This window comes from Chaetomium tenue (genome assembly GCF_020726465.1).
Source record: "Chaetomium tenue strain MPI-SDFR-AT-0079 chromosome Unknown F5144scaffold_1, whole genome shotgun sequence".
NCBI classification, from domain to species: Eukaryota; Fungi; Ascomycota; class Sordariomycetes; order Sordariales; family Chaetomiaceae; genus Chaetomium; species Chaetomium tenue.
The window spans coordinates 2551534-2575313 of NW_027117329.1; the positions used below are offsets into that span (position 1 = coordinate 2551534).

General features: G+C 58.6%; 9 protein-coding genes across 9 annotated transcripts; 4 read left to right on the plus strand and 5 right to left on the minus strand.

The window, feature by feature from the left end:
- The first annotated feature begins 154 nt into the window (after window positions 1-154).
- Window positions 155-1836, plus strand: F5144DRAFT_33298 (uncharacterized protein). The gene is made up of 2 exons (XM_066784136.1): window positions 155-490; window positions 866-1836. The coding sequence occupies exons 1-2, from the start codon at window positions 338-340 to the stop codon at window positions 1712-1714; spliced, it is 1002 nt and encodes a 333-aa protein (XP_066648370.1). The 5' UTR covers window positions 155-337; the 3' UTR covers window positions 1715-1836.
- Window positions 1837-2842: 1006 nt separating this feature from the next.
- Window positions 2843-5926, minus strand: F5144DRAFT_33394 (uncharacterized protein). Its single transcript, XM_066784150.1, has 3 exons — window positions 4402-5926; window positions 3455-4346; window positions 2843-3357 (listed from the first exon to the last, which is right to left on the minus strand). The coding sequence occupies exons 1-3, from the start codon at window positions 5562-5564 to the stop codon at window positions 3037-3039; spliced, it is 2376 nt and encodes a 791-aa protein (XP_066648371.1). The 5' UTR covers window positions 5565-5926; the 3' UTR covers window positions 2843-3036.
- A 651-nt stretch (window positions 5927-6577) lies between these two features.
- F5144DRAFT_33373 (uncharacterized protein) lies at window positions 6578-8598 on the minus strand. Its single transcript, XM_066784147.1, has one exon. It carries the CDS (start codon window positions 8494-8496, stop codon window positions 6697-6699), a length of 1800 nt encoding a protein of 599 aa, XP_066648372.1. The 5' UTR covers window positions 8497-8598; the 3' UTR covers window positions 6578-6696.
- Window positions 8599-9478: 880 nt separating this feature from the next.
- F5144DRAFT_479463 (uncharacterized protein) lies at window positions 9479-12101 on the plus strand (the record flags this gene model as incomplete). Its single annotated transcript, XM_066785166.1, has 3 exons — window positions 9479-10788; window positions 11123-11336; window positions 11418-12101. 3 exons carry the CDS (start codon window positions 9479-9481, stop codon window positions 12099-12101), a joined length of 2208 nt encoding a protein of 735 aa, XP_066648373.1.
- A 97-nt stretch (window positions 12102-12198) lies between these two features.
- Window positions 12199-14458, minus strand: F5144DRAFT_33473 (glycoside hydrolase). Its single transcript, XM_066784159.1, has 3 exons — window position 14458; window positions 12506-14377; window positions 12199-12437 (listed from the first exon to the last, which is right to left on the minus strand). Exons 2-3 carry the CDS (start codon window positions 14210-14212, stop codon window positions 12297-12299), a joined length of 1848 nt encoding a protein of 615 aa, XP_066648374.1. The 5' UTR covers window positions 14213-14377; window position 14458; the 3' UTR covers window positions 12199-12296.
- Window positions 14459-15012: 554 nt separating this feature from the next.
- Window positions 15013-16158, plus strand: F5144DRAFT_33435 (small-subunit processome). The gene is made up of 2 exons (XM_066784154.1): window positions 15013-15209; window positions 15263-16158. Exons 1-2 carry the CDS (start codon window positions 15190-15192, stop codon window positions 16023-16025), a joined length of 783 nt encoding a protein of 260 aa, XP_066648375.1. The 5' UTR covers window positions 15013-15189; the 3' UTR covers window positions 16026-16158.
- A 157-nt stretch (window positions 16159-16315) lies between these two features.
- F5144DRAFT_479341 (uncharacterized protein) lies at window positions 16316-18396 on the minus strand (the record flags this gene model as incomplete). The annotated part of the gene is made up of 2 exons (XM_066785158.1): window positions 16316-16347; window positions 16425-18396. 2 exons carry the CDS (start codon window positions 18394-18396, stop codon window positions 16316-16318), a joined length of 2004 nt encoding a protein of 667 aa, XP_066648376.1.
- A 2587-nt stretch (window positions 18397-20983) lies between these two features.
- F5144DRAFT_555221 (uncharacterized protein) lies at window positions 20984-22595 on the plus strand. Its single transcript, XM_066787889.1, has 3 exons — window positions 20984-21295; window positions 21379-21524; window positions 21617-22595. The coding sequence occupies exons 1-3, from the start codon at window positions 21270-21272 to the stop codon at window positions 22576-22578; spliced, it is 1134 nt and encodes a 377-aa protein (XP_066648377.1). The 5' UTR covers window positions 20984-21269; the 3' UTR covers window positions 22579-22595.
- Window positions 22596-22872: 277 nt separating this feature from the next.
- On the minus strand, window positions 22873-23711 carry F5144DRAFT_625164 (cytochrome c oxidase biogenesis protein Cmc1 like-domain-containing protein; the record flags this gene model as incomplete). Its single annotated transcript, XM_066792216.1, has 2 exons — window positions 23395-23711; window positions 22873-23264 (listed from the first exon to the last, which is right to left on the minus strand). Exons 1-2 carry the CDS (start codon window positions 23543-23545, stop codon window positions 22873-22875), a joined length of 543 nt encoding a protein of 180 aa, XP_066648378.1. The 5' UTR covers window positions 23546-23711.
- Between the last annotated feature and the right edge of the window lie 69 nt (window positions 23712-23780).

A 23780-nucleotide genomic window follows, 5' to 3' on the forward strand; every position in this document is an offset into this window, starting at 1 on the left:
GGACAGGTCTTGGTCGCTGGCGCTCCGACTTAATGGAGTTTCTTGGGCCCAAATTGGGCGAGACGCCCAGTTCGCAATTTTTTGACTGCCAATCTTCAGCAGGCCGTTTCGCTGAAATCAGCGCTGGACCCCTCCTCAGCGACCCACGTATATTTTCGGCAACCCCGCCGCACCCCCCAAAATTCGGCGTGAATTTTTCCTCCCAAACTCTCTGTTCATTTTACTGCATCCCACAGCGCTTGCTCAACCTCGCAGTACACAACGCACTGAAAGCGCTGCCTGCTCCACCATCAATCGCAAACCCGCCAAAACATCCACTGAAGATATCGCATCAACCATGCCGCGCCCACCCAAGAACAAGCCCATCGCCGAGCCAGTGGTTCCGGTCATTGCGGCACCCAGCGTCCCCGTCGCCGTCGCCCCCGCAGCACACAACTTCAAGGCTCCCCCGGTCATCGATGTTGACCAGTTCATCCGCGTCAGAGATTCGGTAAGCTATTTGCTTTTTGCGCATCCCCGCACCCCGTTCAACAGCAACAACACCATGCCTGCACGTCCCCCCGGAGCCACCTCAAGAGCGCCCCGCAGCCTCAAGACGTCACCATCGGCCATTGCGTGCCTGGCGCAAGCCCTAACGTTTGGCTTCTCAGCCAACACTGGGGGCAAAACAACCAACGCGCATCGCGCGTGTGCCCATTTCCCATCCCATCCCATCTTACCCCACCCCGCTGTTTACATCGCATGACCCGCCACGCAACATCCCCGGGAATCTGAGAGACCAGTCGCGCATCCATTTGCATTGCTTTTGTGCTTCACCTTGTTTACAAAATACCCGCTTTGAGCATACTCGCTAACTCACTCACAGGTCTACCAGCGGCTCCAGACAATCCAGGATTTGATTAGGAGTTTCTCCCAGGATTATCTTCGCCAGACTAACCTCCTCATTGGCGAGGGGACCAACCTTGAGAATGGCGCAGAGTTGGACCGCATCGCCGGGTCCCTAAACAACATGATCCCGGTCGCTTTTGCGCCTCCGCAACCTCCGGTCGAAGAGAAGAAGGAGCGTAAGAAGCGTACGCACGACCCCAACGCGCCCAAGCGTCCTTTGACTCCCTATTTCCTGTACATGCAAACCGCTCGCCCCATCATCGCCAATGATCTGGGAGACCAGGTCCCCAAGGGAGCCGTCCAGGACGAGGGCCAGCGCCGGTGGTCTGTCATGACTCCGGCCGAGAAGCTCGGCTGGAACCAGGCTTACCAGTACAACCTTCGTCTCTACAACGCGCGGGTCCACTCTTACAAGAACGGAAACCCGAACGCTAAGGAGATGAGTGATGACGACGCTCGCATCTACGCCGACCAGTTTAGCATTGGTATGCCACCCATTGCTCAGGCCGAGGAGGTGCCGGCCAACGAGCAGGAGGCTGTCACCGAGCAACTGCAGAGGGACGCCGTCCCCGAGCCTGAGCCGTCGGAGCCGTCTGAGGAGGAGCCCGCTGCGCCCGTGGCTAAGACCCCGAAGAAGGCGCCAGCTCGCAAGCGGAAGAGCACAGCGGCTGCCACCCCGGTGGCCGCCGAGATCGAACCGCCCAAGCCGGTGGCTGCCACCCCAGCCAGCCCCGAGGTCAAGAAGCGGAAGCGGGCTTCCAAGGCAGCGGAGCAGGTTGTTGAGGAGCCTAAAAAGTCTGGCCGTAAGAAGGCTAAGAGCGGTTAGGCTCACTTTCTCGTCCTCGCTCTCTTATCTGTCATCTCGGTTCGGGTTTCTCTCTTTAACGATACCTCGGGGGCCAATACGCGTTTTCATCTTTCCTTGGATGATGCCTCTCTTGATAAGGGACGGCGAGGGAAGCTCCGCGCGTGAGATGAGGAGTCTCGCTTGGCTTCGGATGCGAAGTCGACAGCATTCGCAGACGTGCTATTCCGGGCCCGTTGGGTGTAACGGTTAGTGTATGGATCAATGAGCAAGAGACACCAGTCTCCAGGCCTTCATGAAATCGGATCATCGGGGGGAGGAAACGGGACGAAGGGGGAAGGGGCGCTTCTCACCTCTGGTCTAGACACCATCTGCGGTGGTATATGTATATGGTGGTCTCCGGTTTTGCGTTTTCGTTATGGGTCGCATCGATGTAGGCTGACAGGCGTCAATGAATTTTACATAGCATTTTTCAGTTCCTCTGATCTTGATTCTGGTCCTGGATATGTGAAATGCAATCGACTGCCCAGGTTTGGGAGACTCCTGGATGCCGGTTCCCCCGCATCTCACCGCACGCCGAGACAGCGACCTTCGGGCTGGTCAGGGCTGATGCCGCGCCGTCCCTGTGTCTCTAGCTGGTTATCTCAGGTAGGCCCAGCGGGCACAATAATCGCGCCGGAAAGCCGCCTGCATCCTTCCAGGTTCCAGGGGGATTTGGGGCCCTAATCAAGCACCTTTGCAGAACCCAGCAGCACACCCATCCAAGGCCCATGGGCTCATCCCCGAAGGTCTACCCCAATGCCCCAACTTAGCCCTACAAGTCCATCTTCTCCCGAGAACCAGATCGTTCTCTAAACCAGTTCCCCTTCGAGGCCCTGATGGGACTCGTGGAAGGTGCCTATACCCAAGCACCCATATCTCTCCCTCAGCAATCGTAACACAAGTAACCATTTAAGGTTCGGCACTCGCACAACAACCAGGAAACATGCGTACCCTAGCACATTCCTCTTAAACCGCCCCTTTGGACCACGACTGCCTTGCCGAGGTTCTCCGCGGACCGCTAAACGCTCTCCCTAGGCACACCTGGCCAGCACTATCTCAATAATATCAAGAAAAAAACGAGGCACCGCATCAAAGCAAGTATATATTACTACGAAAACGCTATACTCCACAGCACACCTACACCTAAGAGAGCGTGAAATCAGACATTACACATAAAGACGTCCACACATACCCCCCCTCCCAACCACCAACACCATTTCCACCACTGCACCATCGCCATTCACGCCACCCACTCAAAACAACCCGCCTCCCAAACAAGAAATCAATACATAAATAAAAAATCAGTAAAAATAAGCCGTCTGCGCCAGCGGCAACTCGGCCATTGGCTCCGAATCCATGACCACCCCATCCGCATGGACCACATAACTCTCAGGATCAACCGACATGCGCGGGGTGGCGTCGTTGAACTTGAGGTCCTTCTTGCCGACGTTGCGGCAGTTGCGGATGGGGACGATGCGCTTCTTGAGGCCGTAGGTGCCGACGACGCCGCTGTCGATGCCCGCCTGCGACACGAACGCCACGCTGGTCTGCGGGATGAAGGGCGCGAACATGGGCCGCATGATGAGCGGCTCGATGGAAGGGATGGAGGCGTTGGCGTCGCCCTGTTGGGTGGGTGTGGGAGGTTGGTTAGTGGGGGGGTGGGTTCGTTTGAGATAGGGGGGGTTGTGGAGGTTGGGGAAGAAGAAAAAGGGGGCTTACCATCTGTGAATAGGCGATCATGCCGCACTTGACGACGGTCGTGGGTTTGGTGCCGAACCACGCGGGGTCCCACAGCACAAAGTCGGCCAGCTTGTTCTTCTCGATGCTCCCGATCATGTGGGACATGCCCTGGGCGATGGCCGGGTTGATGGTGTACTTGCTGACGTACCGCTTGACGCGGAAGTTGTCGACCCCCGTGTCCTCGTCCTCGGGCAGCAGGCCGCGCTGGACCTTGTTCTTGTGCGCCGTGTGCCACGTTCGCAGGACCACCTCGCCGCAGCGGCCCATGGCCTGGCTGTCGCTGCTCATCATGCTGATGGCGCCCAGGTCGTGCAGAACGTCCTCGGCCGCGATGGTCTCGGCGCGGATGCGGCTCTCGGCGAAGGCCACGTCCTCGGGGATATCCTTGGTCAGATGGTGGCAGACCATCAACATGTCGAGATGCTCCTCGAGGGTGTTGCGGGTGTAGGGGCGGGTCGGGTTTGTGGACGAGGGCAGAATGTTAGGGTACTCAGCGATCCGAATGATGTCGGGCGCGTGGCCGCCTCCGGCACCTTCGGTGTGGTAGGCGTGGAGAGTGCGGCCGTTGACGGCCTTCAGGGTCTGCTCGACGTAGCCCGACTCGTTGAGCGTGTCCGTGTGGATCATGCATTGCACGTCGAGCTCATCACAGACGGTGAGACAAGTGTCGATGGCCGCCGGGTGGCAGCCCCAGTCTTCGTGCAGCTTGAGGCCGCAGGCACCCGCCTTAACCATCTCGTGGAGGGCGACGGGGTCGCTGTCGTTACCCTTGGCTGTGATGCCGATGTTGACGGGCAGCTTGTCAGCCCCACGGAGGATTTCACGAATGAAATATGGCCCCGGGGTGCAGGTGGTAGCGCTGCTGTTGGCACTGAATGCTGTTAGCTTCTTCCCCTGAATCTGGGGCTAGGGGTTGTGGTCCTTACCTTGGCCCCGTGCCACCACCCACCATGGTGGTAATGCCAGACGAAATGGCCTCGTCGGCCTGCTGGGGGCAGATGAAGTGGATGTGAGTATCAATACCGCCGGCCGTAACAATCTTACCCTCGCCGGCAATCACATCGGTGCAGCTGCCCACAATCATACCGGGCGTCACGCCGTCCATCACATCCGGGTTCCCGGCCTTTCCGATGTTCACGATATACCCATCTTTGACGCCGATGTCAGCCTTGAAGATGCCGGTCCAGTCGACGATGAGCGCGTTAGTCACAACCAAGTCCAGGCTCTCAGCGCTGGTGCGCCCCGTCGCGGCGCCCATGCCGTCACGCAACGTCTTACCACCGCCGAATTTACACTCGTCTCCGTAGACGGTGAAGTCTTTCTCGACCCTGATCCACAGGTCCGTCTTCCCCAGCTTCACCAAGTCCCCGGTTGTCGGGCCAAACATGGTCGCATACGTATTCCTATCGATGGTGGCGCCCTCGATATTGTGAAACAAGTTACCGGTCTCGGACGTCAGAGACATATCCCCCGCCGGGTCGGGCACGTGGGCGAACCCGGCCTCGGCCAGCCTGTCTTGAATATCTTTGAGCTTCCCAAAGTCCACCCTCCCGGAAGCCATGGCATTTCCGCCCCTGATGACCTTCAGCCCGCCAATCTCCACCAGCGTCACCGTCTTGGTGTCCCCCGGCTCAAAGCGGATGGAGCTGCCCGACGCTTGATCCAGCCGGTACCCGTACGCCCGCAGGCGGTCAAACTCGAGGCACGGGTTGACCTCGATGAAGTGGTAGTGGCTTCCGACCTGGATAGGGCGGTCGCCTTTGCTGGTGACCTGGAGCTTGATGCGCTTCTTGCCCTCGTTGAGCTTGATGACCGAGTCCTTGACGACGAGGATGGCGCCGGGCTGCTTCTCGTAGGTGTACTCCTCGTCGGGGTACTTAGGGAACAGCTCCTCGGCGTTCTCGGGCACGGGGATGAAACTGCCGTAGAGGGCGCGGGCGAGGTCGCCGTCGTCGGTGGCGATGGGGTGCTGCACCGTCACTAGGAAGGTGCCTGCGGGAAAAGTGCCCTCGACCTGGATGTCGTGCAGCGTCGTGCAGACCTCGGGCAAGACATGGCGGCGGCCCAGCATGGTGCTGCCAAGCGACATGAGGTCAGCGACGCTGTGGTTGCCATCGCGGATCAGTTCGTGGAGGTTGGAAGCGATGAGGGCCTGGTTTATAGCGTTAGCCTTTTTTATTTTATTTTTATTTTTTTATTCTTCATCCTTTTTTGCATCGATTTTCTTTTTCTTTCCCATCCCCCATCCTCTTTTTCAGTGCTAAGTGAGATCATGAGAGGACATCTTACCGTGGCTTCGACATGGTTCAGTCGTACCCCGCGGGCCAGTCGCCGCTGAGCAAGGAAGCCCAGTGACGAGATGGTGATCTTGTCGAGCTGTGTGGAGTTTCCATGCTGTTAGCTAAAATCACTTCAAAATCTTGGGATTTGAGTTGCATCAAGCTTCTCTTGTCTCATTTCACAACTGCAAGGGCAGCTGCCCTCGGAATCTGAGACAGAGAGAACTGAGCGGGCAAATGGACGAACGTTAAAGTGAAGCGCCAATGCTCACTAACCTCCTTCGGCACGAGATGCATTGCGGCAGACTCTCAATCACGGGCCAAGACAGCCCTATCGATAACTGAGGGGGGCTTGTGTGAGTGGAGGGGTAGGAGAGGTGCTGGGTTGGGTTGATATGGTGCAATGGACATGTAAAGTAGACACGGAAACCATTCCTCGAGACGCCCTGGGGGACTAGAAGGACATAGTTCCCATTAGCGCCCCTGAAATATTAAAATGTTTTTTTTTTCCTCTTCGCGCTTCCGCTAGCCCCGATGGTCGAATACCCCGCATCCTTGCTGATAAGCTTCGGAGCCGCCTGCATGCTTGGTTATGACAACATGAATCCACCGGGAACCAGTGATAAGATTGGATCCACGGAGGACTTACGATGGTCGGAGTGGTGTCAAGTTCTTAAACTTGGAAGGTGCATACACTACACCTAATAGGAAAAATAGACGACGCACGTGGTTTCCAAGCAAATACAACGGTAAATTATGTTGCCTCAACGCCTGGCCAACTTAAAGATTCCCAGGTCAACCTTGGCTAAACAAATGGAAATTGTACAGATGATGGATGCCCTTGTAAATAACCCAACCCAAATCAACACAGCCAGAGATATATGTGCCCGTAGGTATCTAGCCCAACGCCGTCCCATGTCCATACCTATCCAGTAACCGATCTTAAGCATCAATCAACTTCTCCTCTCCCTTCCCCCTCGCCAAAACCTCCTTGATCCGCTCGTCCTCAATAGACCGTATCCTACTTCGCGCCGCCTCCAACCTCTCCACCCCCTTATTAATCGTCTCAATATGCACACTAAGCGGCACCTCCGCCTGGGCCCGCAGCAGCCCAGCCTCGGAGACCCGCCCCTTTAAGTCACCCAGACTGGCCTGGATCTTCTCCAGCTCGACGATGAGCTCGTTAACGAGCTGGACGGCGTCGGACCGCTGGCCGTCGACCTGCTTGAGCAGGGCGAGCTGGCTGTTGTAGTTGGAGAGGCGGCGGTTGTTGGCGCCGACCAGCGTCCACAGCGTCCAGAGGATGTCGTCCTTGCGGCCCTGCACCGTCGCCTGCGTGCGCGTGACGAAGTTGTAGATGGCGTCCAGGTGCGCCTCCGCCTTGGATAGCGAGTGTAGCACTTCGCGCGCCTCGAGGATCAGCTGCCCCACCTTGTCCGATACTAGCTCTGTGTGCTCGATATACCGGTCGACGAGGTACCGTTCTGATAGGAGGGTGGGCTGGAAGGGCGAGAGGAGCCAGTCCGTCCAGGTGCCGATGAGCCCGGCGAAACCGCCTTGGTCGTCGCGGCTGCCCTTGTCGAACGGTTCGAGGTTGCGCGCGGTCCACCGGGTAATGCTGATGACCCAGTCGACAGTCGAACTAACGCGCGTGTTAAACCTCTGCAGGACGCTCGTCACCGTCTGTGCCGTCTCGATGAAGCCGTCGAATTCCAGAATGAGCTCTTCCTTGCTCGTGAGCGAGCTGTAGCGGACCACGGTGCGCAGGTCGCGGATGGAGGATTCCGAGCGCTTCATTTCCATGGGCAACGACAGGCCGTCCGCTGCCATCTCCGCCACTCGCTGGAATTTGTCCTGGGCGTCCATCAGCCCGTCAAACCTGATCGGTTTCCCGTCCCCTTTCCTATCCCCTTCCGCTGGTTTGAGTTCCGGGCAAAACGGAAGGTCCATCCACGACACCCCAGGGACGCGACATATCGGGGACAACGATGTGTAGAGCGACTTGCTCGCCATGTTCTGCAAGACAATAACACCGCCAAATGTGATATATAACGACACCAGGATCGCGAGCGGCTTCTGCGCATAGCGTAACGCCAGCCCGACCACCTCGAGCGCCCAGCTCACAGCATTAAACAACGCACCAGGCAGCGATACGGACGCCCTACCGCCCGCACCGTCTAACCCCGCCCGCTCAGCCACGGGCATCTTCTCATCCTCCCTCACACGCCGCCTCCTGGCCGGACTCTCCGGAACCACTCCTGGACGGCGCCTGAGCTTCGGCGGCGACGGCGGCGGGACCGACGCCCTGATGGTGGTGGACGACCGCGTGCTATCCCTCCGGGGGCTCACAACATCGACCTTGGGCATGTAGAACTGGGGCTCCAGCTCGGGCTCGGGCGAGCGCCGCCTCAAGTTCTCCCTGGAGGTGTCGCGCACGGCCTTGGGGACGGAGGGGCGGAAGGGCGAGCGCAGGAGCACCTGCTCGTCGTCCTCGGCCTTGCTGAGGAAGTTCTCGATGCTGTCGTCCTGCGAGCCCCCGATGCTCCACGGCTGCGACGACCCGCCGATGCTGAAGGACTGCTGCGACCCGGCCGGCTGCGAGCCGCTCGAGCCGATGAAGTCGATGTCGTCGTCGTGCAGGATCGACGTGTCGAAGCTGTCGTTCTCCCCGCCCTCCACCATGCGCCATGAGCTCTCGGGCGGGATCTCCCGCTTCACGGAGGAGCGTGTTGTCCTCGCCATGGTGTATATGGGATGTGGGGTGTTTTGTACCGGACCGGAACTGCTGGAACAAGGTCCGGTTGGGTTGGGAATTTCTCCAAGATAGAAAACTCGGTGGCTGGGCCGCTGTTATACCTGAGATATTCGGCGATCGACAGGGAGGAAGTGTGTGGAAGTCGCGAGGTCACGCGTCGCGTCGTTGAGTGGCGAACCTGGAATCCAGGTATTATCGAAGGCAGCAGCGCCGTCTTATAGGCCCAGCGTGGTGTAAAAGTGGGGTTTTCTTGGTCCCTCGCTGCCTCGTTTCGTCTTTCAAGTCCCTTGTAAACTTATCGAATGAGTCACTGTAGGCAGCAGAGGGATATTCACAATATTGACAGGGGGTATTGTTTGCTCGAGCGTCAAAGATAGACATGTTTTTATGCAGGACAGTTCGTTGACGTTGGGTTGCGGTTGAGTGCCGAGGGGGTGGACAAGGTGGGTGATCAGCGGCTGCTATTTATTTGTTTCACTGTGGAGGGACACCCAATCCCGGTGCAGAAGACCGTGTGAGTATGATCCCGATCAGCTGGACGGCTTGGCTGGCTGCCACCAGGCATGGGCGGGGCACAGGACCCCCTTGCACTAGCAGGGGTAACCCGACAAGTCTAGCCTCGGGAGAATGGGGCACAGTTTGAGCTTGTCTCGCTTGTTGCATTGCATTGGATCAATCGAATTGGGGTGGAAAAAGTTTCCTGGAAGCAGGTCCGCAGGTGCTTTAGCGGCGTCAGACAACGACACCCTCAGACCGTTACGGCAAGTCGGTAGGATGCCGTTCCTGCGGGCACCAGGGCGGGCTTCACAGCTCCTGACCAGGCAATTAAGGATATCGAGGATATCGAGGACAGGACAGCCGTCCCGACTTCAGTACCGCCTATGTTCGTCTTGCGATAGCGCCAATGCCTCGGCCGCAAAACGCCCCCCACCCGATCATCGGCAGATCGGGTTGCGGCAGGAGCTGTTCATGACCTCCGTCTACAGTCCCGGCTCACCCATCCTCCTTCCCAATGGAGCGCGCATCTTCAACCGCCTCATCGACTTCCTTCGCCAGCAATACGTCCGCTATGGCTTCCAAGAAGTCATCACGCCGACCATCTACAAGAAATCGCTTTGGGCCAAGTCGGGCCACCTCGAGAACTACTCCGACGACATGTACACCGTGACGAGCACCTCGCCATCCCGTGCTGAAGTCACCGCGGGCGGCGAGGAAGCCGAATACGGCCTCAAGCCCATGAACTGCCCAGGCCACTGCCTGATCTTCGCATCACAGACCCGAAGCTACCGCGACCTTCCGATCCGCTACGCCGACTTTAGCCCGTTACACCGGAACGAAATCTCGGGGGCATTGAGCGGCTTGACACGGGTGCGCAGATTTCACCAGGACGACGGGCACATCTTTTGCAGGCCGTCGCAGATTCGGGACGAAATTGCGAAAACGCTTGATTTCGTCCGCCTCACGTACAGCGTCCTCGGACTCGGGCCATACCGGTTGGTCCTTTCAACCCGGCCGGAGCAGTATATCGGGTCTGAGGAGGATTGGACACAGGCGGAGGGGGCGTTGAGGGCGGCTCTCGTCGGAAGTAGGCTCCAATACACTATCAATCCGGGCGACGGTGCGTTCTACGGGCCTAAAATCGACATCATCCTCAAGGATTCGGACGGAAAGGAGCATCAAACGGCCACTATCCAACTTGACTTCCAGCTCCCCAAGCGATTCAACCTGGAATACACGGCACCGGCTCCGGAATTTGAGAAACGGGGCGCGACCACAACGGATGCGGAACTGCTGGCCGAATACGGGCCTGTCCAGCCCGTCCTCATCCACCGGGCCGTGCTTGGCTCGGCAGAGCGGCTCATGGCGCTGCTGATTGAGCACTATAAGGGCAAGTGGCCATTTTGGCTTAACCCGCGTCAAGCCATCGTCGTCACGGTCAACAACACGGAGGCTGTAACGAACTGGGCGCGGCAAACACGAGACATTCTACTTGGGGTTTCGCCCTCGGCCTCGACGACAGAGGCGGCGTCGCCGACCGGGCTTGCCGTCGACATCGATGATAGCAACCGCGGCGTGGAGCTGAAGGTGCGCGAGGCCAAGATCAAGGGGTACGGGCTGATAATTGGCGTGGGCCCACGGGATGTGGAAACCAAGACAGTGGGTGTCAACGCGACCAGCCTTGCCAAACCCGACGCCACCTACCAGGAGATCAAGAAGCTGAAGCGGTTGGACATGTCCCCAGCGAGGCTGAGAGACTTCATGCTCTCGTTAGTAAATAAGTACGAGTAACCCGAAAATGTTGTATTATGTGTGTAAATATGTAAATATGTTCTATAGCAAAGGCTCCTCGAGTCCGGGCTAAACTGCCGTATCAAATGAAGTGCTCATGTCCATGCCTCACAGATCCCGAACATGACGCAGTGCGTCATCAACTTCGGGAAGGTGGGGTCTAACGGCCTGTGCCTTGCCAAGCACCCGAGCTCCCAGCTCCCCACCCCCCACCTCCATGGAGGTACAAGTGCTATACCACCCTACCTTTTCTCGATTTCACCGTCACTGCCTAATGAAGCAGTTTCAAAAAGCAGCCACCTTTTATACTCGCTCGACTTCCAGATCAATCAAACACAACGCCATGGACCTGTCCAACCCTTCCGACCCCCCGCCGGATTACATCACGGCTGCCCGTGCCCATGGCATCCCTCTCCGCCAAAGTGCCCCGATCAAGAAGGGACCCTTCCCTCTTGAGCTACCCATCCTCACACACCTCCGTTCCAAGCGCGTGATTCTCGCCAGTGCCTCACCACGGCGCAAAGCCCTCCTCGCCCAAGTCAGTATCTTCTATTCACCGCCCTGCCCCTCCCCCCTCCCATCATCTCAACTCAACTAACCCCCCCGCCCACACACACAGATCGGCCTCACCAATCTCGAAGTCATCCCCTCCACCGAGCCCGAAGACCTCGACAAAAAGACGCACACCCCCGAAGAATACGTCGCCGCCACCGCGCGCCGCAAGTGCCTGGCCGTGTACCAAACCGCCCTGACCCGCCAACAAGAAGCCACCGAGCACAAGCAAAAGCAAGACGTGCCCAACCCGGTTCCCGACCCCCGCGTCCTGGAGGAGCCCGCGGTGGTGATCGCGGCCGACACGGTGATCGCGACGCGCGCCGGGCAGATCCTCGAGAAGCCGCGCTCCGAGGCCGACCACGTGCGCATGCTCACCCACCTGCGCGACTCCGTCCGCCACCGCGTCCTGACGGCCGTGTGTGTGTTGGCGCCGAAGGCGGATGCCACGCACCCGGGTTATGAGATTGCGTCGCATGTGGAGGTGACGAATGTGTTCTTTGCGGGGGCTGATGATGGCTTGCCGGATGATGTCATTGAGAGCTATGTGCGCACGAGGGAGGGGGCGGATAAGGCTGGGGGGTATGCCCTGCAGGGGGTGGGCGGGATGGTGTTGGTGGATAAGGTGGAGGGGAGCGTGGATAATGTGATTGGGTTGCCGGTGAGGAAGTGCTTGCAGTTGTGTGAGAGGGTGGTGTTTAGGCAGGGTGAGGAGGTGGAAGGGGAGGATGGGGAAGAGGGTGAGGAGTAGGTAGGCTTTGGGGTCATAAAAAGGAAATAAAAGGCAGGATATAAACGGCGTGTGATTCAAAGGTATAGGAATTGTCTGCCGGGTACACCTTTCTGGTGGCCCGCGGCTCAGCGGAATAATAACATTCAAAGTCCCAAAAGCGCCCCATTTACCGTCTATCCGTGTCCCAGATCCCACCTAGCGCCAGCTTTCCCGTTACTTGAGCTCCTCCGCTTTCGGCTTCGGCAACCTGAACGGGTGCGCTTCCGTATTAAACACATAGTCGTCCAAACTGATGAGCTCCGGCTCTGAGAAGATGAGGTAGAAGTACTTGAGCGTCTCAGCGATCCAGAAGCTCTAAATTCAAGTCAGTCAAACACGCCCCATAGCATAGCGTAGTAAGCAACCAAACAACAAAAACTCACCTCCATCGAATCCAACACCGCCCCCTCCCCCGCCCCTTCCCCTTCCCTTGCCGTCACACGCACATCGCTAATCGCCGAGTGCGCAAGCCGCGTCTGTGTCGCCGCACGGATCGACTCAAACATCCGCCACGCCACGTCCAGCAGGTCAGGCCGGCCGGTTATGCGGTACAGCACAAACACGCTCTCGATCGCCTCCGGCCGCAGCAGGTACTGGGAGTCGCCTATCCCGGCGAACCCGGGGGGCAGTTGTTGGCTTTGGGCGCGGTCGCCGGTGGTGGCAAGCCAGTGGGCTTCGTTCCAGGGGCAGGGGGCGAGGTTGTCTTGGGGGCTGTGTTTCGGTTTGTCGTCGTTGGGGTTGGGGTTGGTGGTTTTGTCGTTGTCGGAGGTGGGGGATTGGCAGGGGATTAGCTCGGCGGACTCGGGCATGACGCCCGTGGGGAAGGCCGAGTAGGCCCAGGCGCAGCCGCGCGCGAGGCGGTCGCCGATGGCGACGTGGGATTCGTCTCCGAAGAGCCGGCCGCCGAGGGCGAACATACCGCCGGCGAAGCAGGCCAGGTGCTGGATCTCGGGTGACAGCTCGATGATGCGCCCGTTGGAGAGCACCGTGCCGGGGAAGAGGACGTCCGGGGCGTCGTCGGGGACCATGGGGCGGAAGAGGATGTGCTTGGCGGCGGTGGCCATGGCTTTGGTGTGCATTTTCTCGTAGGTGGGGTCGAGGCCGCCGAGGAGGGCGTGCATTTTAGAGAGGTATTCGTAGGCTGAGTCGGCGGAGTTGCCGAGGGAGAAGGAGGTTCCCGGGGTGAAGAAGTTGTTTTGGAGGTCGACGAAGATGGGCCACATGCCGGGGAGGCTGGTCGTGTCCTGTGTCCTCTCGAGCTCCTTCTTGATACCATCGATGGCGTGGTAGTATTTGAAGTCACCGGTAAGTTGAGAGAGCCGAGTAAACTCTAACGATAGGGATCCAACCGCCGCGGTGGCTTCGTGCTTGCTAGCTACCAGCTTGCCCTCCTTCGCTGTTTGGAAGTGGAAACTGTTGGCGGGCATGTGGTTGGGCGTGTCGAACGCGGCGTGGAGCATATCCCCCAGCTCGATGGCCTTGTTGAGGAGGACCTTCTCCTGGCTTAGATCATAAGCCGAGAGCAGACCGCCCAGGTACCTGATGTTGGTCTCGAAGAGACTGCAGTGCCAGGATGTTGCGTTGTTCCAGTCGATGGTGGCGATGTGCCTGACGGCGTCTCCAAAGTCCTTCTTCATGCCCATAATCCAGAGCGTATCCAACGAGTCCACCAACGTCGCCCCCCACCCGGCAAAGGTGTCATGCCCGACTAGGCTCTGAGGAGCAACCTCATCACGGCCCCAGGCGTAATCGCGGTAAGTCCTCCACGACCTCTTGGCAGCGTTCTTGACGGCTTCTCGGCGCGCCCTCTGGGTCTCGTTATGAGACATGCTCAGTTCATCCTTTGAAAACTGGTGCTGAATCCGAGGTAGTCGGCGAGGCTCTCCCTCTGGCAGCCGGACCATTGTAGCCTCGTCGACCGGGTGCGTGTGAGGTCGGTTCCGCCAGTCGAAGCTGCTCGGTATGTATTTCCATGCTCGCCATTCCTGGCCTTGGTAAATGTACACCAGATCGGTCTGGTTTAGTAACAGGTAGGTGATGAGAAAAACGGCCGCCACTATGGCTAGACGTGTGAACCTCCGGACAGTCATGTTGGCCACGGTTCCCAGGTGTTCGATAAAATATTACCCATTCGGGGACGAGGAAGGATGTGCAATTGTCGAGTTCTAGCTGTCGAGAACTCGACGGCATAGAAGGTGTAAAATAGGCTTAAAAAAGGAGGAAGGAAGGAATTCCAAGGCGGGAACAGACTCGAACTTGAATGGCTCATTACTTTGTGGAAGCGTTCACAGATGCATACGTGGTACAGCTGTGCAAGGACTCGGGGGCAACAAACCGGTTTGGCAACCAACAACATGCTTCAGGGGATGTTTTGGCAGTGCCCAAAGGGGTGGTTCCCCTGATGTTCCCAGCAGCTTCCCGTTGGCACTCGTCGATCACTGGGTTATTCTCCGGAGGGCTGTGCAGTAAAATACGGGCCCCCAATCTCGCCTGTTTGAGACGTTCAGGAGAAACAGAGGTGATGACGCCAGTAAATTCGGCTGCCAGCGCTGCTTTGAGCTAACGTTCCCGAAAAATGCAAATGAATATTGGAATGCAGGGGTTCGAATGTTCGTGATCTTGGCCATCGGAATGCTCGAGCATTATTATCTCCCTCCTCTGCCGAGCCTCTGCAAGATACCTTCCACACAGAAGAGGTATTGGATATTGTCATCGAGTTTTCCTGGGGATTGTCTGCCGTCTCAGAATTGAGTCCAGTTGCTGATAAAAGGGTGTGCTTGAAGCGATCCGCATTAACAAGGTCAAGTTCCGTTGCAATGCTTCTTCGATGTTCATGTTCAGGGCCCAGAACTTGGTAGGTGGGGAATAGTGATCGCCAAGGCCTGAGCCTCAAGAGGGATCCTTGTCGGGACAGCGAGACGCTGGAGCTCCAAGCCGCCCAGCACTCCAACGGCGATCCTTATCGCTTATCGCAACCGCAGAAGGCTCAAAAATTTGGAACCAGCAACACCACGAAGCAGCAAAGGCAGCCGAATTTGTACATTGCAAATCGACTCATTGTCTCACGATGTCGTCCCTACGCAACAGGTAAAGCCCGGCCAAATCCAAACCACCGCGGCGACATGGCTAACCCACAACAGCGTCCAGCGGCGCTCCCACCGCGAGCGGGCGCAGCCCCTCGAGCGCGAACGACTCGGCCTGCTCGAGAAGAAGAAGGACTACCAGAAGCGGGCGAAGGACTACAACAAGAAGAAGGCGGTCCTCAAATCGCTGCGACAAAAGGCGGCCGACCGCAACGAGGATGAGTTCTACTTCGGCATGATGTCGCGCAAGGGCCCCGGCGCCTCCATCACCCGGGGCAAGGCCTTCACCGGCAACGTCGACGGCGACCGCGGCAACAAGGCCATGGATGTCGATACCGTCCGCCTGCTCAAGACCCAGGATCTGGGCTACGTCCGGACGATGCGGAACGTGGCGGCCCGGGAAGTGCGCGAGCTGGAGGAGCGCTTCATTCAAGCGGGAGGGGCAGAGTTGGACGACGACGACGACGACAGTGACGACGATATGGGCCCGTCGACATCGGCGCCACGGAAACCGAAAAAGATTGTCTTTTTTGACGGGGCCGAGGAGAGAGAGCAGGCGCTGGAACGAGCAGAGGACGAAGACGAAGCGATGCGGGATCTCGATGAGGAAGACGACCAGAAGGCGGCAGCGGCGGACAAGAAAGCACAGAACCTGGAAAAGCTGGGGCGGAGGCTAAAGGCCGCCAAGCAAAAATTAAAGACCCTGAAAGACGCCGAGTACGAGCTGGAAGTGCAAAAGGCCAAGATGGCAAAGACGGCGACTTCGGGCGGGATCACGAAGAGCGGGCGGAAGATCAAAGTACGAGAGAGAAAAAGGTAGCGGACAGGAGACCGGCACTTTTTCTGCCTTTGTTTTTCTTACAGATGTCATACCAAATTTCCTCCGGGGCGAGAGTCTGGCCTCGCCCTTCGGGGTATTATGCAATACCCAACGCCAGAATTATCATGACCATGTAGAGGTATCCAACGAGAAAATAAAATATCCCAACCCAAAAAAAGACACTGCTCCTCCGTCATTCCTGTCGTCCACATCGTTCCCCGCCCATCACCAGCGCCCACGGCAGCTATGTAAGTAACCAACCCAACTAAAGCTTCCCCAAACCGCAACACCTAGTCAGCACCGACAAGATAGCCACCAGTGTCTTGAACGCCACCGTGGCACACCACACCAAGCACTTGAAGGTGACAGTGATGAGCCCGACCAACGCCCGCAACACACCCGGCACCTTATCCTTCTCGCCCCCCTTACCCAGATCACTACTCTGGCTCTCCAAGTCCATCTCAAACTGCTCCATCGGCCCCTTCTTCCCCTTCTTCCTCTTCTTCTTCTGCTTCTCCCGTAACTTCTTGCGCTCCTTCTCCTCGCGCTTACTCGCGCGGCTCGCCGCCCCCAACCTCTCACTCCAGCTACTACTCCTGCCCCCCTCGCCGGCCCCAACCCCAACCACCACCCCACTCGCCGCATACACACTCCCATTCGGTCCCCCAAACACCACCGGCGGCGGCTCAAACACCTCCCCGCCCCCACCCCCATTCAACCCGCCATCCAAATGCGCCACAATCACCAACGCCGCCACCACCACATCCACCAAATACACCGCCTCAATCTTCCCCGCAATCCCCGTATCCACCTGCACCCACCCGGCCCCGGTCCCATCCCTGACCAACCTTGCCAGCGGCACGGGCGACTCGAGGTGCTCGAGGGTGTACTCGACGCGGGCGTAGGCCGGGTGGCGGGCGACGGCGACGCGGAAGGGCATGGCCAGCGCCGGGTGCGCCAGGAAGTGGCTGCCGCTGTCGGCGTCCCACACCAGGCGCGCGGATTCCTGTTGGGCGAGCGCGACGGTGGTGAGGTCGTTGGCGCGGTCGGCGACGAGGCGCGCGGCGGCGGCCGGCCAGAGGTGCGCGACTAGGCCGGAGTCGGCGTCGGGGTCGGAGGAAGGGTCGGAGGATGGGGTGGTGGTGGGGAGGGGTTCGCCGGCGGCGTTGGTTGGGGAGAGGTGGGTGGAGAGGACTTCTTGCCAGTTTTTTTGGTGCTTGGAGGCGGTGGTGGCGGGGGTGTGCGCGGTGGTGGTGGGGAGGGGGTGGTTGGATTGGCGGCTGGAGGAGGATGCGCGCGGGGAGGGGGAGGAGGTGCCGCTGTTGGGGCTGATGGCCATGGTGGTGGCGGTGGAGGAGGAGGAGGCGGGCTTGAAGGGCTTGTTGGGGTCGTAGCGGGAGAGCGTGACGAGGGCCGAGGAGGAGGTCGGGTCGACGCGGAGGCAGTAGAAGGGCTGGTTGGTGGAGGAGGAGAGGGTGTATGATGGGGGTAGGTCCGGAGAGGCGGCCATCTTGAGGCAGTAGCTGCGGCCGTCAAACGAGGTAGCCTTCCACCCGTTCGTCACCTTCCACAGCCCGCGGAGCTCTTCGGTGGTGTTGACGGGCGGCATCACGGCAGGCTCGTGGTGTCGCTGTCCCATGGTGGGGTGCCAGCTGGAGGTAGAGGGGGCTGCGCGGGGAGGGCCCGCTTGGTACGTGGCTGCTGGCACGCTGGACGACGCTTCGGTGGCCGGGGCAATGCTCGGCGGGGAGTAGAGGGGCCTGCTGATGGCGTGTTGGGGGATGTGCGTCGGGCTTGCTTGGGTCGGGTAGTAGTTCTGCTGGTCCAGCGATATATCGGGGTTGTATCGGGGGAACATGGACCGGATGGGGGCTGGTTCGCCGGGTTGCCCTGGCTGTGACGACGAGGACGGGCCGGCCGTCGTGTAGGCTATTGGGGGTTTGGCGATGGAGCTCCGCGATCTCTGGCTGGAACTGCGGACGAGCGTCTGGGCCTCGGAGAAGGCTGTCTCGCATCGCTGGGGCGCATCCGTCACGGGTTGGGAATATGTGGTCTCAACAACGGGATCCTCAACAACGAACGGTGCTGTCGACGGGCCTGCCGCGGTCTCCCCATATGTCGGCTGTCTTGTGGCATCGAGCGCGTGCTGCCACGGGTTGTTAGACGGGACCCTCTGCCTGCCCTCCCTGGCAGATGAATTCCTCCGTCCGGTACGGGGAGGTGTCATCTCGATCGAGCCAGACCGCCCTTCCTGGGGCGAGGCTGCTCGAGGTCTGCTCTGTGATCTCGATGGCGGTCGCGGAGCGTTGTTCGGGTTCGGGAAGAGGGAGAACCCTCCGGCTGGGGGTGGGTGTTGGTGTGGGGACGACATGTCGTCGACCAGAGCTCTGCTCTCTTTAAAGCCCAATGGTGTGGCTCTGCTGTTGTCTTCCCTCGCTTCTGCTTGTCCAACTGCGCGCCAACGGCAAAGGCAGGTCGATCACAAAAGGCCAACGGTGTCTGCGTCTGCTATCGAAACATCATGACCCAATCAATAATACAATAAACGAGGAGCGTTGACGGGGGATTGTCAGTGTTCCACCTCGTCGACGCCAACAACAATTTGGTGATGATACGAAAGGATAGAACCAAAGCCACGGAACCGGGCAAGTATGGGAGCCAATCCGTTTTATTCAACCCGCCATCTTCCAGTTCCAATCCGTCCCGGAGTCTGAGCGAGCAAGGAGTACAAGCACCCGCACCCGCAATCGCACTTGGACCCCGGCCCCCCTGTCCATGTCCCGCGTGTATTCCATCTGCGGGTGTGGTAGCGGGAGCATGGGATAGGTACGAAGTACATGGGAAGGGTGCGGTGTGTGTGTGTGGGTGTGTGGGTGAGCCTTTAGTGTGTGCGTGTGCGCTTCTCAGTAAATTCAGGGCAGTTCCTGCACTTCTGGGCGGGCAGGCAGCGGGGAGGAAGGAACCAAGCTGACCTATCGTGGCCCGTCCTTTTTCCTCATGCAGTGCGCTATGGGAGGTCGCCTTTCCGACTGCAGTGAGATTCGGTAGTCTTAAGCGCCGGGCATGCCCAACGCGGCCGGGAGCAGCGACCTCGTCCCGCTGTGACTGGGTGAGGGCCGGGGTTGGATGGGGTTGGATGGTTGAGAGTCGCGGGAGGGGGACGAATTAGGCGCTCAAAATAGATTCCCTGGTGCCATCCCCTGTCCAAATCCGCCAATCAATGCCCGAATCACCTTGCAGATTGACGCCGCCAACTCTTCGTCGCTTCCTGCCTCTTGTTCCCTTTCGAGCTTCGCAGAGGAAGCAACGATTGCAGCAATTGCGACTGCAGCAAATCGAGGCAAGGCTGGGCCAGCGGCGCCACCGAGGTTCTTCCACGATTGTTACTGTTACAGGCGGTCAAGTCAATCTGATAGGGCTGCTCGATCAGATCCCGCGCTCACAGAAGCCATGCGAGAGGCTGGCTGGCTGATCAAATCGCGCTTTTCATATTTTGCCTTCTTTTTTCTTTCCACTCGGCGCATCTAGCGTCGTGAGCGTATCGCGAACCCCCAAATCAGGTAGTTTCATGAAGCACTTGACCTTCTGCAGCTATGGCTGCTTGGGACAAGATCTACAAGGTGATATCTTCATCCCCTTTCCTATTTGTTCGACCGGTCCAGGATAAAGTCTTGACCCCGCGTTGATATCCGGGGTCGCCAGACGGTGTGGTAGCTCGGGCGTAGCTGAGGGTCGAATCGATGAGGTCCTCGGTGGAGGGTCGATGGGGTTACATTCCCCCGAGGTGATTTGTCTCTCGACGAAAATCATCTTGACCACTTCTGAGTCGATGAACAAACCGCTGCAACGTCGGGCCGTCCCATCTAATTCTAAAGGGTGTGACGCTCGTTATACTTTCTGGCTTAAACGAATGGGAGTCATGCTCTCGCTTCGGGAGCTGGCAAACCCGGCTGCTGTAGCATGCCCAATATCAAGAATACCTCCCGTCTTCCATGCGGGAGATCTGGAGTGCAGGTGCCTGTTGTGTTACAACACCATGTCCTACCTTGCGGCATAGTTACTGACGCTCATACCCGAACCTACCGCTATTTCTCAGCCTCGACCATTCATCAAGGAACGCCAACTCTCAAAAGGGGCGCCGCAAAGGCTAGTACTGGTACCTTGCAGCAACCGCAGCAACCGGCCAAGGCCAAGGAAAAGAGCCAAGGGAAGTTGACGGCATGGTCAATTCCAAGAACGAATACCCTTCCTACCCGTCCACCCAATGGCCTCGAGATGGCGTCGCCGTTGGCCAAGGCGGGAGGCGCTTACTCACCGGCTAGTTGTTGCTTAACTTTTGACTCGTCAAGGGCCAAATGAGAGCCAAAAATACTATGACGGCGTCGCGTTGTGGGCTTCACTTTTCGTTTGTGGCTGCCACGAAGGGCGGGAGAAGCTGTTCTATTTCCGATCCACCCGCCCTAAGCATGTCGTGTATGAGACGAGAATTCTACATCACGAGCAAACAAATACTTTCGGGTGGCGTTCATTCGAGTCGGTGAATAATCTAGCTTATTGTTTCTGCTATTATTGGTGAGTGTCTCGGGAAGACCGACATGCCACGAGAGAAACGGAGCAGTGCTATTCCTGCTGCCGCACCGTAGCTGGTGCACATCATCGGTCATAGATGGATGTACGTGTAAGTCGCAGGAAACGCAGACGAGCATCCCGTTCCGGTTATGGGCAAAAAGTGACCGTGAATGCCCTCCTTGGAGTGAGGCGTAACGTTGCCGTTTATTCTTGCAAAATCAGGGGAGTAACCATGCTTCCGCAGCCCGGGACCGACGGAGCTGAGCCGGACACAACGAACGCATCGGATCCGTCGCACTTCCGGCGGAAACCGGATGCACCGATGTAAGCCGGGGATGGATAGAGACCCACCCGGTGGTGCGGAGCCGAATCCGAGCTCCTCGGGCCGGAGTCGGAGCATGAGACGATGCCGCTCCTTTCCATCTCAGTTAGGTGGTATTGCAGACACTAGCTTCAGCCTAGATATGACTGTTTGGCACTAACCAAGAAGTTAAAATACGAGGCATACGGGGAGGCTCTCACGACGCAGCCTCGTCTCCTACTTGCAACCACTATACTTTTGTCTATATATTATCTCACATACCCGTCAAGCGTGACTCGAGGTTTTTGTCTCATCCTCATGCTACTTACATCTTCGTGAAACATCAACAACTGGATAATACGAACGCTTACATCATGCCGCAACACGTCGTCGTCGTCGGGTGAGTTGACCTTCCTGAGACCAACCCCTGAATCTCTCACCCCCTACCTCAAGAACCACAACAAAACTAACACCATACGTCAGAGCCGGCGTCATCGGCCTCAGCAGCGCCCTCCTCCTCCGACAAGCCGGCCATGCCGTCACCATCGTCGCCCGGGACTTCCCCGAGCCCTTCGAGACGATAGACCCTGTGGCCAAAATCAACTACACCTCCCCTTGGGGCGGAGCCCGTACGCCTCCCCCTCCCCCTTCAAACCTCCCACCCATGAACCAACCCCCCAAACCAACAAACCCACTAACCCCAAAAAACAAAACAAAAAAGACAACCGCTGGGTCCCCCCGCACCGCACCCTCCCCACGCACCTCATCCGCGAACACGCCCTCTCGCGCACCACCTACACGCACATGCAGCGGCTCTTCCAGACCCACCCGCACACCGCCGGCATCACCTTCTGCAAGGGCATCGAGTACATGGAGCAGCCGGGCCCCGCGCAGACCGAGACCCTGTCGACGCCCGCCAACCCCAACGCGTTGGATTTGCCGGGGTTTCGGTTGTTGGAGCGGGGGGAGTTTCCCGGTTCGGATAACCGTGTGACTTGGGGCTGTGAGTATGATACGTGGTGTGTTAATCCGATGGTGTATTGCGCGTTTTTGTTGCGGCGGTTTGTGAATCGTGGGGGGCGGGTGGTGAGGCGTGAGTTGAGGAGACCTGAGGAGGTGTTTGCGCTGTCGGCGGCGGAGTTGGGGTTGGCGGTTGGTGGTGGTGATGGGGAAAAGGAGGTGCCGGTGGTGGCGGCGGTGGTGAATGCGTCTGGAACGGGGCTTGTCCCTGATCCTGAGATGACCATCACCCGCGGCCAAACGTGCCTGGTGGCGGAGGACTGTGATACGACGGTGACGAGGCAGAACGTGGATGGGACGTGGACGTTCTGTGTCCCGAGGGGATTTGAGGGTGGGACTATTATTGGCGGGACGAAGGAGTTAAATAACTGGGATACGAAGCCCTCGGCCGAGGTGAGGGCGGAGTTGTTGAGGAAGTTTGTGGAGACGTATCCCAAGATTCTGGGGGGAAAGAAGGAGCTGACGGTGGTGAGGGATATTGTCGGGAGGCGGCCGACGAGGAACGGCGGGCCAAGGATCGAGGGGGAGGTCGTGCCTGGTGCTGGGTTTGTGATGCATGCGTATGGGCTGGGAGGAAGAGGTTATGAATTGTCGTGGGGGGTTGCCGAGGCGGTGGTCGAAGGGGTTGAGACGCAGATCACGGGGGCGGAGGCGAAGTTGTAGAGATATTGTTTGGAGATTTTCGTCTTTCATAACCGGCGACCTGAATACCAAGCCCGGCTCTTTCAACTTGTTTCGTTTCATACATATATGTACAGAGTCGCGTGTGACCGCTTCAGGGGCCAGTCCGTCCCCTTTCGATTCTTAAATCCTTCCTAGTCAATCATATGGACCCAATGGTACCAAACCCTGCCGTACCGGACCATCCACCGCGGGTATGTTTTCCACAGCCTCTTTCACCAGGTCTTCCGCCAGGCCATCCCATCCACTCGTCCCGCTACCCAAAATAATTAAATATCACCTCCCCCCCTCTTTATCACCACCACCACCACCCCCACCCCCACCAGTACCCCCCTCCGCCTCCCTCCCCCCCCTCCTCGCCGCCGCCGCCGCAAACCCCCCCACCCTCTCCCCCCTTCCCAACTTCTCCATCTCCTTCCTCGCCAGCTCGCGATCCTTCTCCGGCAACCCCCACCACTCGCGCAAAAAGGCCTCCTGCTCGGCCTTGCGACGGGCCTTGCGCTCGCGCTCGCGGGCCCGCTGCAGGCGCTGCGAGAACCATTCCTCGCGGGCGGCGTCGTGCACCTCCTGCGTGGCGTGCGCCTTCATGCAGCCGTTCATGACGCGGTGCGTGTCGCGGCAGGCGAAGCCCGCGGTGAGGGTGTGGTTCATGGCGCATTCGGCGAAGGCTGGGGGGTGGTTAGTGGGGGGTTGGAGGAGGAGGTGGTGGTGGTGGCTTGTGTGGGTGGTGGTCTGGGGAATGGAGGAGGGAGGGGTTGTGGGAGGAAGGGAAGCGGAGTGAGTGCAGGTGCGGCATACCCTTGATCTCGGGGGCGCACATCTTTCGTACGCGGTCGTAGAATATATCCCGGACTTGTGCCTCCTGCGACGCCGACAGCGGTAACGGGTTGCGTGACGGCATGGGCAGGCGAGGAGCCTGGTCGCCGCCTTGTGCGGCCATGGCGGCCATTCACTGCCCGGAACTCCGGGTTCGGGTTGTGGCTTCGATGTTCGGACGGTGTTTCTCGCGGAGTAAGTCGTTGGGTTTCTCAATCGTCGGTCGGTAGCGCGGGAGTGTCGGTAAGGAAAATTGGTGGTGTGTGGTTCGAGGTGCAACGGTTCAATGTCGATAGTGGGCTAGACTGGACTGACTGGCGGTTGCACCACCCGCTGGAGCTCCAAAACACCCACCATTGATTGACACA

Bases quoted from the DNA above. Each gene is read 5' to 3' on its own strand.
- F5144DRAFT_33373 (XM_066784147.1), bottom strand. From the start codon at position 8,496: ATGGCGAGGACAACACGCTCCTCCGTGAAGCGGGAGATCCCGCCCGAG.
- F5144DRAFT_33394 (XM_066784150.1), bottom strand. From the start codon at position 5,564: ATGTCGCTTGGCAGCACCATGCTGGGCCGCCGCCATGTCTTGCCCGAG. The intron at 4,347-4,401 runs GTAAGGACCACA...AACAGCATTCAG, and splicing joins GGTGGTGGCACGGGGCCAAG to TGCCAACAGCAGCGCTACCA. The intron at 3,358-3,454 runs GTAAGCCCCCTT...CCCACCCAACAG, and splicing joins TGATCGCCTATTCACAGATG to GGCGACGCCAACGCCTCCAT.
- F5144DRAFT_33298 (XM_066784136.1), top strand. From the start codon at position 338: ATGCCGCGCCCACCCAAGAACAAGCCCATCGCCGAGCCAGTGGTTCCG. The intron at 491-865 runs GTAAGCTATTTG...ACTCACTCACAG, and splicing joins TCATCCGCGTCAGAGATTCG to GTCTACCAGCGGCTCCAGAC.
- F5144DRAFT_33435 (XM_066784154.1), top strand. From the start codon at position 15,190: ATGTCGTCCCTACGCAACAG. The intron at 15,210-15,262 runs GTAAAGCCCGGC...AACCCACAACAG, and splicing joins ATGTCGTCCCTACGCAACAG to CGTCCAGCGGCGCTCCCACC.
- F5144DRAFT_33473 (XM_066784159.1), bottom strand. From the start codon at position 14,212: ATGACTGTCCGGAGGTTCACACGTCTAGCCATAGTGGCGGCCGTTTTT. The intron at 12,438-12,505 runs GTGAGTTTTTGT...ACTTGAATTTAG, and splicing joins CGGTGTTGGATTCGATGGAG to AGCTTCTGGATCGCTGAGAC.
- F5144DRAFT_555221 (XM_066787889.1), top strand. From the start codon at position 21,270: ATGCCGCAACACGTCGTCGTCGTCGG. The intron at 21,296-21,378 runs GTGAGTTGACCT...ACCATACGTCAG, and splicing joins CAACACGTCGTCGTCGTCGG to AGCCGGCGTCATCGGCCTCA. The intron at 21,525-21,616 runs GTACGCCTCCCC...AAAACAAAAAAG, and splicing joins CTCCCCTTGGGGCGGAGCCC to ACAACCGCTGGGTCCCCCCG.